This window comes from Eschrichtius robustus, chromosome X (assembly GCF_028021215.1).
Source record: "Eschrichtius robustus isolate mEscRob2 chromosome X, mEscRob2.pri, whole genome shotgun sequence".
Classification (NCBI taxonomy): domain Eukaryota; kingdom Metazoa; phylum Chordata; class Mammalia; order Artiodactyla; family Eschrichtiidae; genus Eschrichtius; species Eschrichtius robustus.
The window spans coordinates 42,401,129-42,414,175 of record NC_090845.1 but is presented as its reverse complement, the minus strand read 5'-3'; the positions used below and the strand labels follow the sequence as shown (position 1 = coordinate 42,414,175).

Here is a 13,047-nt window from a genome sequence, read left to right as displayed (position 1 = left end):
TCCCAAAATGGCCGAGTCGCGTGTCTGGCAAGTTGGGGGTTGGCTGTCAACTAGGCACTCAGCTGGGTGAGAGCTAAGGGTCTTGCTTTCCCTCCATGTAGCCTGGGTTTCTTTACAGCACGGTGGCTGGGTACAAGAGAGAGCCAAGTAGAAGCTGTATCTCCTTTTATGGCCAAGGCTCAGAATTCATACAGCATCACTCCCGTAAGCATTCCAGTCACTAGAAGTGAGTCACCAAAGCCACTCCATACTCCAGGGGAGGGGAATTAGACTCCACCCTCGATGGGAGGAGTGTCAAGGAGTTTGCGAACATGTTTTAAAATCACCTCCACAAATGATACCTCTGGTGTCCACACTCATGTTGGGTACTAGCTCTGACACCTCCTTTTTCCTTCGCCCCCCCTCCCCCATTCAGCCGATCACCAAGACTTGTAGATTCTACTACCCTCAAATCCTTTCATTCTCTCATCTCACACCTGGACCATTGCATCTTCTTAACTGACCTTCCTGCCTCCATTCTTTTCTTCTGTGATATTTAGGATTCGGTTCAGCTGCATGTGACAAAAAAAATCCAAGTAACAGTGGCTTAAGCAAGATCAAAATATACTTTTCTTTTATATAAAAGAAACTGATACATAGCTGTCCAGGGCTGATATAGTGACTCTGTGATTGTCAGGCATCCAGGCTACTTTCATTTTTCTGCTCCACAACCCTTAGCATGCCCTGGTCCAAGATGGCTGCCCAAGCACCAGCCATCACTTCCACATTCCAGTCAGGAAGGAGGAAGGAGTAAAGAAGGATACACCCGCTCCCTTTAAGGACCTTTCTCAGAAATTTCTACTTATATCTCATTGACCAGCACTTAGTCACGTTACCACACCTAGCTGCAAAGGAAGCTGAGAATGGAATCTTTATTCTGGGCAGTCATGTGCGTCACTAAGGTTTTTGTACAGCTTGTTCCCTCTGCACAGATACCCTCCCACCCTCTTTGCACGCTCACTCTACCCTTGCTTCAGGCCTCCGCTTAGACTTCACTGTCTTCCAAGAAGCCTTTGAGGGGCCCACAAATATGTTTTGATTTCTTTTAAAGTCAGAAGAAAAAATCGATCTTTTAGATCCAAGAACATGTTTGAATATATAATATTAAGGTATTTGTTTTTGTACCAATGCAGTTGTAAAACATCATTTTTAATATTTTTTACGGAGGAAGGGGCCCATGAAGGCAAAGGATTTTGGAGGTGCCAGCGCCTCCAAAAGTTCTGGTGTGGCCCTGCTCCTGTGGGCTCCCATAGCTCCCTGACCTCACACCAGTCATAGCTCCCTCTGCACCACGTCGTAACTGCTGGGCATTTGATGGTCTCCCCCGCCCGACAGGCCTGGGAGGGCAGTGTCGATTGTGGTCCCCTTTGCATCTGCAGTGCCTCAAATACAGTCTGGTCTTTGGTAGACTCCCTGCAAACGTTGGTGGGTGAATGAATGAATGAGTGCTCTGAGCTCACCCAGCTACAGGGTTACAACCCCAGTAAAGATAAGGATGCAGGTCCTGCCTGGCTCCACCTACCTACTTCTCACCTGGTGTACTGCCTTAGTACAAATACTAGGTATGTGTGACTTGAGGAACTCACTTAGTCTCTCATGACCTAGTGACCTCCCAAAGGCCCCACCTCCTAATACCATCACATTGGGGATTAGGGTTTCAACATATGAATGTGGTGGGGTGGGGGGAGGGCAAACATGCAGTTCATATCAGGTTCAAATCCTGAATCCAGCCCCTCCAACGCTTACCTACACTCTGCAGACTTCCAGTTCCTCAGTTGCAAAATGTGGGTGGAGACACAGGGTCTCCAAGGCTCCAGCTGCTTGCTAGCGATGCACTGCCTGCCCAGTGCCCGCCTACCCTGACCCCAGGACCGCTCAGTCCCTTCTCGACTCCCGCCCTCCCTCACATAGCCTGCTCAGGCCCCTCCCACCACGCCCCCCAGGGGTACTGTGTTCCATAACCACCCCCCGACCCCCTCAGGGCCTACTTGGTCCCCCGCAACCCCGCGATGTCCCCCAATAGCAGGGCCTGCCCGTGCCGGTCCTGCCATCGCCCACTAGCACTCAGCACGCTTTCCTCCTCCCGGAATCTCTCCCACCCGCTGCAGAGCCTGCCCAGCCCCCTCTTGCGCTGCCCGTCACAGCGACTCCTGGATCGCGTGGTCCGGCGCTATGCGGAGGTGGCCGACGCTGGCAGCATCTTCATGGACCACTTCACGGACCGCGACAAGCTGCGTCTCCTCTACACGCTAGCTGTCAACGCCCATCCCATCCTCCTACAGGTATGCAGGGAACCCCCCCCACCCCGGGAAAGCCCGTCCAGGGAGCGGGTTCACTTCCGGCTCCGAGGGAGCGGGCCCTGGGTTGAGCTCTCTCTGCCATCACTGCACACCTTGGGGCCACCAGCCCACGTTAGCACCTTTGTGGCCTTCAGTAAATATGTGTTGGCTTCTGCAGTGGGGAAGTGCTGTGGTTACTGCAGAGGAAAGAGGTGTGGGAGCTGGGGAGGAGGGGCGGCGGGGAATGGCCACTTTCGCGGCCAGAGGCAGCCCGGAAGGGCTTTGTGGAGGAGGGCAGCTTTGACCAGGTGTCTCAAAGATCAGTACGATATGAGCTGAGCAAGCTCAGGAGGTGGGGAAAAAACCAAAGAATGACCCACCCGGAGAGGTGCTCTGCAGCTGTGCTTGGAAAGGAGAAAAAAATGGAAGTCACCTAAATGTCCATCAAAAAGGGGATGGTCAAATAGGTAAGGATGTTCTGGAACACTGGTCCACGAGACAGGCGCGCTGGCCCCTGCCTTCATGCAGCTTCCACTCCAGTGGTAGAGACAGCCCCTTAACAGGTCAGCTAACTCGCGGGGCCCCATCACACCCATTTCTCCCGGATCCCAAGTCAGGGCGCTTACTGAATGGGCACAAAGGAAACTAGGAAGTGAGAGGGAGGAGCAGAAAAAGGAGGGTGGAAGAGAGAGGAGGAGAAGCAGGAGGAAGAGGAATAAGGGGAGGCGGGAGAGGAAGAGAGGGAGGAGAAAGAGGAGAAGGAGAAGGTGCAGGAAGAGGAGGGGGTGGAGGAGGAGGCAGCCCCACAGCAGTTAATAATAATTAGTATTGTTATTAATTATATTATATTATAATTATTTATAATAGTGTATCGACTTTAATAACTATAATAATTATATCGAGATTATATTTTAATTATTTATAGTATTGTGTTAATATTAATAATTCTAATTAATAATTATATTAGTAATTATATGATGTTTATTTATAAATAAATATACATATAATTATTTATAATTATATTATTTATAGTATAATTATTATTTTAATATTATTTATAATATATTATTTTGTTCTAATTATTTATAATATATTTAATTCTAATTATTTATAGTATTGAAATTATTTATGAGATATTATATAATATATAATTACATATCCTTTTTATATATAATATATTAATGATATATTACTGGCCAAAGGCAGGATGGCTAAGTACATAATAACAACTCATTTCTTGAGCACTAGCTATGCGCCAGGCACTGTGTTAAATGTTTTACATCATTATCTCATTTAATGCTCACAACTCGACAACCCCACGGGAATATTATTATTGTCCCCTCTTCCAGATGAGGTAAGTGGAGCTCAGAGCTGTGAAGTGACTGGGCCACAGTCCCTTAGCCAGTGTCAGTGGTGGAACCCAAACCCAGAGCTGTCTGACTTCAGGGTCCACGCTCTTCCTGCTAAAAGCTGCCTACTAACGTTGGCATTTGAAATCCTAGAGGAGAAGAAGGAATTGCTGGTTGCCCTGCACGCTCAGAGGCCTTCTTCTCCAATTGTCCTACACTTAGTGGCCAAGGCAGGTGACCTGGCTACTTCCAGCCCTGGCTCCTGAGAGGTCTGGGCTGGGACTCTCCATCCACCCTGAGCTCCGCCCAGGAAGGGCATGGCGTCGATCCGCCCCCAACCCAGGGATGACTCGTGGCCGCACATTTAGACATCGCCAGGGAGCCGGGGGCCTCTCTCCATGGCACACAGTGGAGAGGTCCCAGTGGGCAGCGGGGGGAACAAGGAAAGGTTCTTCACAACATGGCGAGTGGGTGAAAATGGCAGAAGGCCACAGAAAATCATCAGAAAGGGGGATGACTTTGTTCTTTTAAGAAGGAAAATGAGGGGAAAAAAGTGTTAATATTTATAGTTTCTGTCATTTCTCCCATAAAGAAACACCATTCTAGATATAGCTGCCTCAATAAATAGTCAAAAAAAAAAAAAGCTAGGATATTCCCTCCGCTCTTTTTTTTTAAATTGAGATATAGTTAAGTTACAACATTGTGTTAGTTTCAAGTATACAGCAAAGTGGTTCAGTTTTATATATATATATATATATATATATATATATTCTTTTCAGATCCTTTTCCCTTATAGGTTATTACAAAATATTGAGTAGAGTTTCCTGTGCTGTACAGTAGGTCCTTGTTGGTTATCTATTTTACATATAGTAGTGTGTATATGTTAATCCAAAACTCCTGGAGCTCTTACAAGGAGACAGGGGAAACTGGGTAGAGCTGTGTGCTTGCCTAGACCAGGGTTAGGCTGTCAGAACGTTCCAGTCAGTTGGGGAGTCTCTGTGAGTGTGTAATTACCCCAGCCAGGCAGATTCGCCCAGGGCCACGCCCAGGGCCAGTGCAGCAGTTCCCAAAACTTGAGTCACCCAAGGGTCACCTTCATAATTTTTGTCCTATCCCAGAACCTACTGCCTGCGCTGTTATTTTTTTAAATATTTTCTTTAAATCAACCTTAAGTTGACCCTCTTTTTTTTTCCCCCATAGCCTCTTCCGAAGCCGTGATATCTGTGAAATCTGAAATGCTAGTCATATTTTTTCAACTCTACAACTCTTCAAATAAACACATTCCCCTGAAGCCTGAATACCCTCTAAAATTGTAGCAAAGGCATCGGCGTTCTCTGACCTCGCTTGGGGCAACTTTGTTGAAATGCAATCTACAATATGGAAGGGAGAGCTCCCTTTTCTGAATCCCTCCATCAACAATGGAATAAAAAAGTGGTGGGGGGAGGGACGGGGGGAGCAAGGTATTGCCATGTTCCAAGAGGTATAAACAAGGTTAAGGGATGCTTTGCTGACGTGTCTTGAGATGTTGGGTACCTGAGTGAGGCTGATCTTTCTGTCTGCTCTTGGGGAGAGAGAGAGAGAGAATGAGAGAGAGAGAGAGAGGGAGGGAGGGATGGAGGGAGGGAGGGGGAGAGAGAGAGGGAGGGAGGGAGGGGTGGAGGGAGGGAGGGGGAGAGAGAAAATGAGAGAGAGAGAGAGAGAGGGAGGGAGGGATGGAGGGAGGGAGGGGGAGAGAGGGAGAGGGAGGGAAGGAGAGAGGGAGGGGGAGAAAGGGAGGGAGGGAACTGTCTCAGGAGGTTTTTCTCTCTAATCCTCTAATGCCTCCTCCTCTCGCTTGGCAGATCTTCCCGGGCGCCGAGGGATGGCCACTGCCCAAGTACCTGGGCTCCTGCGGCAGATTTCTGGTCAGCACCAGCACCAGCCCACTGCAGGAATTCTATGGGGCACCCGCAGACCAGGCGGCCGACCTGGCCTACCAGCTCCTGGGTGTCCTGGAGTCTCTGAGGAGCAACGATTTGAACTACTTCTTCTACTTCACGCACGTGGATGTGGACATGTTTGGCATCTTCAACAACGGGCATCTGTTCATCCGGGATGCCAGCGCACTGGGCGTCATCGACAGGCAGGAAGGTACCCAGCATGGGCCTGGCTGAGCAGCTGTCAGAGGGGAAGGCAGGGTGACAGGCGCTAGGGAGGGGTGACAGGGCCCGGGGGTGGGGTCTCCCTGTGTCATAGTGAGAGCAGCTCAAGTTTGGGACGGGAGAGAGTCCCTCTCCCCGCTTTAAGGCTCTGCTCCAGCTCCAAAGGGGAACCGGACTTGACCTTGTCAGTGCAGGAGGAGGAGATTTGCACTGTGCTATGGCCCCAGCTTCACCCTCTGAGGGCACTGCCGTTGTCCGACTGGGTCTGTGTGGCGCGGGGACCTGCCCCGCCCCTGCTCACACACATACAAGCCCCTGGATCCATCTCCCTCTCAGAGCCTTTCTCATCAGATGCTTTGAACATCGCAGCCTGTAATGGTGACTAGATATTCGGAGCCCAATAGTAGGACAGAGGATTTTAATTTCCAATTTCTGATTTTGTTTATATGAGAAGGCCTACAAAGATAGCCCAATTAAACCACGCTTACTCATTTCCTGATTTGCCTTTATTAAGAAGAATCAAATGAGAAGAAGTGGGGCTGATTCCAGAATATTCGGGATATGTGAACCACTGAATATCAGTCCCACTACAACCCATTGAAGGCATATTCTGGATTACCTGTTCTTTCTCCCGACTTTGTATTTAAAGAAGGCACATGAAACCAGCCCTAGGAATTTCCTGAGTTCCCTAATTCAGTCATAATAATGGGAGAATCACGATATGCATGGGAGCCTTACAATTAGAAGCCCAAGTTCTGGTAGGAAGAAGTGCGTTTTCCATGCCCAGGCCTCATCTTTTTTTTTTTTTTTTAAATTTTTTGGGCACGCCACGTGGCATGCAGGATCTTAGTTCCCCGACGAGGGATCAAATCCGTGCCCCCTGCAGTGGAAGCGCGGAGTCTTAACCACTGGACCGCCAGGGAAGTCCCAGGCCTCACCTTACTGTAGCCGAGAGAGTTCTCCCCAGGCTCTCAACGGGGGCCATCGTGTCCCTGAGCCCTAAATCTCCTGGTGACAGGAGATGCTAGGAGTCTGAACCACTTTGCCCAGCAATTCTCATTAGTGACGCCTCCCCGCAAGGAGAACAGGTTGTAGGGTGTGTGATGTCTTCCATGTCTCTTGTAGGCAGCCAAGCGGCCTCCAGGGCAGGAGAGAATAAAGACGTCTTCAGCTGCCTGGTCTCTGGCTGCCAGACCGAGCTGCCCTCCTGCGACACCATCCCTGAGAAGCAGAACCTGTTGCTGGTGTGTGGCCAGGTGCTGCCCCCACTTCTCCAGGCCAAGTTCCCGTCCCCGGTGCAGGAGGAGATAGACGCCGAGCTCGCTCGCTGTGGGGAGGCAACCCGGCCAGACCCCGAGGTCCTCCAGGCCGCCAGCCGGCTGAAGGACATCTTGAGGCCCCTGAGAACCTGTGACCCCAGATTTGCCTACCGCTACCCAGACTGCAAGTATAATGATAAGTTCTGAGGGGCTGGAGCCTTGCTGGCCTCCGGGGACCACATCCTTGGAACGTCCGCTGCCCGCTCGCTTGCTGCACGGTTGAAAGAAGCTGCTCCCGTTTAGACCCTGGGAGAAAGGTACCTTTGTTTCCCAGGGAGAAAGGAACATGCCAACCATCAGAGGGCAGTCATGCCATCGGGTGGCATGATTGCCCCCGCCGGCTGGGTCATCGTGGAAGAGCCCAAGGGTGGGCATTGGAAGAACCAGGTGTGGACACTCACTCGGCCTCTTTGAGCCTCATTTTTCTCTCTCCTCCGCCAGACTCTTGAGTTAGTGCAAAAAGACAGAGATATGAAGGGCCAGGGGCACGTGCTCCCTCCCCCCAGCCCAGGTGGTTACAAAGAATGTTCCAGAAGCATGCACGGCCAGGGCGAATGTGACAGAGCCGTGGAGGTCAAAAGGCTGGCACGGAGGGAAGACTGTACCCCTGCCCTATAGCCCTCCTGCCACGCTCCCCGCACTGCCACAGGGTGAGGAGACTGCAGGACGAGGGGACACGTGGGCAGAAGGCCCTTCTGTCCCAGAAGTGTCCAGAGAGGCACTTCATGGTGTGGGAAGGAGCCAGGGTAAGAAGAGAAGAGGGCTGGGCTGGGGGCCAATGTGTTTGTCCAGGTCCTCTGAGAACCAGGTGTCAAGACAGGATTAAATGGGCAAGGATTGTATCAATATTAAGGAAGATGCCTGGGGGGAGGGAAAGGAGGAGGGAGCCGGAGACGGCTGGGAGAGCCATCAGGCCGCGCTGTAAGGTTGACCCCTCCCTCCCCCAGGTGAGGGCAAGAAGGTCAGCTTGGGGCATCCCAGACTGCCATCTGCGCAACCGAAAGAAGGTTCAGCGAGACCGTCAGGGCGACCTCGAGGCAAAGCCAGCCGTCAGAGGAGCTTCGCAAGAACGGAGAGCCCTTATATTCCTGTGGCAGGGAACAGCCCGTGGGAAGCGTGGCCTCAGCCCAACCGCAAAGATGGATTTCAAAGCACAGCGCAGGGCACTCAGCCAGTTCTGCTCCCTGGAGCCGAAGGTCTGTGAGTTAGAAGATTCTCATTGTAGCCACAGCCGGGGACCAGGGCCAGCTCTCTCCACACCGTGGCCTCCAGGGCAGGACTCTAAAGAGTCTGAGAATTTTCATTCAAACTTGGCCTTACAGGTCATTCTAAAAATATTTTTTCAAGGTCAGCCAACGGAATATATTTTATTCAGCAGTTTGCTTTATATCTTTAAAATGTTTAGCCACGTGGTATGTGGCCCTCCGTGTATACTCCTGCCCGGGCCCCTCAAACATTAGTAGGGCTTCCTTGGACCTTTGCCCAGCCGCCCTGCCAGCCCTCCACCCCCCAGGGACCTCTCAGTCGGCCTCCTCTTTTCTACCTCTGAATCGCCACCTTTAAGGTCAGAATGCCTGGCTTAATGGGCTTCACGCCGCAGACGGGGAAACTGAGGCCCAGGGAGGAAGAGTGACTTGCTGGGATAGTTCCAGAACTCCTGCTATGAGTCCAGGCTCCTCTTGCCTTCCCCTTCAGCCTCTGTCCTGCCCAATTCTGGTCCCTTCACTCACATTTAAAGAGAAGCCAAGAAAAGTCCTGTTTTGTGGTACCCTGCGGTGCGGTTGGGAGTTCCCTTTTGACTGCTCCAGGCACTACGTCTGGGGCAACCGTAACAGTGAGGCTGCCAGGCCGAGCTTCTGGGAGGGCAGGCTTGGGCTGCCTGAGAGTCTTTGAGACGGTTGCTTCCTGGCTTGGTCTGGAGAGCAAGGATTGACCACCCTTCCCAACACCTTGCTTTTTTAGCCCAGCGAAACTGATCTTAGACTTCTGGCCTTCAGAACTCGGAGAGGATAAATTTCTATTGTTTTAAGCCCGCACTGTGGAGTCATTTGTTACAGTAGCCACAGGAAACAAACACATACCCCGAACTCTTAGTGTCTGCTTCCAGAGAACCCAACTTGCAATGCTCCGCGACTCCAGTCTATCGTGATGGATTCAAAAGCCAGACCCGCCAGGAAAGAGTGTGTTATGTGTCCATAACCAGGGCTGGGGCTTGGACGGTTCCGTTCCTCCACTGACTAAGTCCTGGGCATCATTTAAGACCCTGAGTCCTACCTTGACCCAAAGCTTTTCCTGACAGCCCAGCTCCCAGCGAGCCTGTTCTGAATCCTACCTCTGTACCCCTGAACCCCAGGCCCGCACCCATTTGAGGCTAACCTCAAGGGTATTCCAGAGAGATCTGTGCTCCTCCTTCCCATCCAGCTGGGAGCTCCCTGAAGATGCTGGTGGCACAGAGTTCTCTGTATTCCCCGTAGCAGCCAGCACAGGGCTAGGCACAGAGCACGTGCTCGGAAAATATTCTTGCCGAGAACAATGATGTGTTCTTCAATCCTTTTTGTTCTGTGCTTTTCATACACCATGTGCTCTGGACTGATTTTTTTTGTGTCCCCCGCAAAAATTCATAGGTTGAGATCTTAACCCCCAATGTGATGGTATTTGGAGGTCATGGGGGTGGAGCCCTCATGAATGCCCTCATAAAAGAGACCCCAGACAGCTCCCTCACTCCTTCCGCCATGTGAGGACACAGCAAGAAGGTCCTGGCTATGAACCAAGAAGCTTGCTCTCACCAGACACTGAGTCTGCCAGCCCCATGATCTTGGACTTCCTAACCACCGGAACTGGGAGAAATAATTGCTGCTTATAAGTCACCCAGTCTGTGGTATTGTTATAGCAGCCCAAACGGACAAAGACACCGTGCTGAACATACGCAAGCCGCAGCCACGTCCTCGAGAACAGCTCTTTCCCCTCAAGAGCCAGGAGACAAGTGAGTCAACACTCAAGAGACTCAGCCAGAACAAAATCATCGTACTATGTTCTCAGCCCCCTGCAATCTGATTGGAGGCATTATTTTTTCTGCGCTTTGCCAGCCACTGTCTTGTTGCCTGCAGGACCGGCTGCATAATTTGTGGGACCCCCTGCAAAAGGAAAACGTGGGGCCTCCTGTCACTGAGAATTGCAAGATGGGGCCAGCAGAGTGTTAACCTGAGTGCAGGCCCCGTACGACTGTATGTTGATGCCCACGAAGCCAGCCCTGGGTGCCTGAGAATACTAATTAACCTCTGTGTAGAGGGTTCTTGGGGTTTACTGGGGTCTCACTTGAGCTCCACAAGCAAAGGGAGTAGCTGTGGAGCCAGAGGTGGTATAAAACATTTAATAACCATCATGGCAAAGGGACTGACATAGGAGAACAGGCTCCACCGGCTTCAGCTATCAGCTCGGCGTCCCCACAGCCCTGCGGGCAAGTCCTACTTTTCAAACAAGGAAACTGATTCAAGCGATCTGCTCAAAGTGACAATTTTGAGGTCTCCTGCTTTCCTAGTCCTCCCCTGTAGCATCTAACTTCTGCCTATAAGTGATTGCATGAGCCTGAATGTTTCCTCTAGAGCTAAAATAAATACTTTGTTGGATTTGCATTCATTTTGAAAAGGTCTAGAGCCCTGGAATCAGCCAGACCTGGCTTCAAATCATGACTCTGCTGGTTACTGTGTAACCTTGGGCAAGCTGCTTAACCTCTCTGAGTCTCTCTGAGCCTCACTCATAAAAAGATGAGAAAAAGATTTACCCTTGCAGGGTTATTATCCTATTTAAATAATACACTGTTTCTCAAGAGCCTGGCACATACGGGCGTTCTATATTTCATGGTAAAGGTAGGGCAAGAACAGAGGGTTTCCTGGCCGAAAGGGCTCCTCACACAGCCAAGGTGAGTGCTGCAGCCTCTCTGGAGGGACGCTGATCTCTGCCCCAAGGCTCTGCTCCAGACCGAAGGAACCACCAGGATGCCGCAGGCTGCCGGACAGTCTGACTGGGGCCATTTTTCTTCCCTCCCGCTCTCCAGACTCCGGGTTGATCATGAATGGCAGCCGGGCAGCCACTACACTCGTCTCCACAGCCTAGGTCTCCACCAGGCTCAGGAGGGAATCCTCCTTGAGCAGGTAACGTTGGGATCCTTGGGAAGTCCACCCGCGCTTAGTATCCGAGGGGTTCGAGTATCCCTCTTGGCCCATTGAAAGCTCACAGCTCGCTGCCTGTGCGTGGTGATGTGGCTTTCCTGCCCACTTCAGGCCTGTTGCTCACATATATTGGCACGGCTGAGCTCACGTGCACACAAGTATAGTCAGATCGGTCCGCAGCTCTTCGTGTCATTTTTAAAAAATGGTTGCATCTGCGGGCTGTGCAGGATGGTCAACACCCAGGCTGAGGGCCCTGAATTTGCAGATGCAATGACCCTCTAAGAAGGCAACTGAGAGGAATAGGCCAGCAAAGGGGAGCTGAGCAACCAGTGGCCCGCCCATTGGAGCTCTTTGTAGAAGCAGACAAGGAGAGGGAGTACCCCCAGCCCACTAGGGTGAGCAGGGCATCGTCTCAGGCCTGAGCTGTCTGTGGCAGCGCAGAGAGAGCAGCGGCTCTGGAAGCAGACTCGTCTGCTTTCAGATCCTGTGCCAGCCCCTCTCACCAAAATTAGTATGTCAAAGTTATTGATTGCAGCGTTGTTTGTCATTGCAAATACAGAAAACAACTTCAGTGCCCGTACGTGGGAGAGTGGTTGAATAAACTGCAGCACATCCACACAAAGGAGTGCTATTCAGTTCTACAAATGAATAAGGAAGGTCTCTAGGAACTGATATGGGATGATTTGCAAGATACAGTATGACGTGAGGGGAAAAAAAAGCGCACAAGGGTATTTATAGGATGCTACCTTTCATGTAAGAAAGAAGATATAAGAAAACACTTATGTATCCGTTCACCTGTGATGCAAAAAAAGATATACACACACACATACACACATACGTATGTGTGTGTGTATATGCATGTGTGGGTATATAGATACATAGATCTAAAGAATAAACCAGAAGCTAATGAGATTGGTTCCCTACAGGGGGTGGGTGTCAATGCGGTGGAAAGAAGAGAGGAATGGGAGTGGGGCAGCACGGATGAGGAGGGAGTGAAACTTTTCTGAGCATGCCTTTCTGTATAACTCTGACTCTTAGAACCATGGGAATACCTCACACAACCCACAAATAAATAGTTAAGATCAACCAGGAGGTGGGTTGAACTAAAATGAAATACAAAGAATAACAGATGGACCCAACTGTATTACAAATGAATAAAATAACTACACAGAGGAACTAACTTAAGTAACTTGGAAACTAAGCCTTTTGACTACATAGTATAAGACGAAAAACAACAAGAAGTGTACACACGCTTTAAAACGGTTAATTTTATGGTATGTGAATTTTACCTCAATTTTAAAAGAGAGAGGAAAAAAAGAACCCTCCACAAAATCTGTGCTCTAGTTAGTAAATATTTTTCTCATGAGGATCTGGGTTAGCAATTCCGAAACTACTTTAAGTTTTGAGCAAGTAAGTAAATATGTTGTGGATGGTGAGAGACGGGCTTCTCACGGCTTGAGAAAGGAGTTACAAGTCAAGAAAGAGGGAATTTTGTGTTCCTTCCAATTTTGAAGTCTGTGATGTTAGACTGGAACTGGAGGTATCACTATGAACTCAGGCTTTCTTTATTTTTGTTTTTAATTTTTATTGGAGTATAGCTGCTTTACAACGCTGTGTTAGTTTCTACTGTACAGCAAAATGATTCAGCCATACACATACAGATATCCCCTCCCTTTGGACTTCCCTCGCATTTAGGTTACCACAGGGCACTAGGTGAGCTCCCTGTGCTATACAGCATGTTCCGCTCAGTT

The 13,047-nt window shown here is 50.1% G+C and overlaps 1 protein-coding gene across 1 annotated transcript in view; it reads left to right on the top strand.

The window, feature by feature from the left end:
• Positions 1–7,274, top strand: part of DIPK2B (divergent protein kinase domain 2B) — a 45,051-nt gene extending 37,777 nt beyond the window's left edge. The window contains exons 3-5 of the mRNA XM_068534055.1: positions 2,148–2,321; positions 5,509–5,797; positions 6,934–7,274. Of these exons, the coding sequence (XP_068390156.1) occupies positions 2,148–2,321; positions 5,509–5,797; positions 6,934–7,274 (804 nt within the window). The remainder of the gene's footprint in view (positions 1–2,147; positions 2,322–5,508; positions 5,798–6,933) is intronic.
• Positions 7,275–13,047: the final 5,773 nt, after the last annotated feature.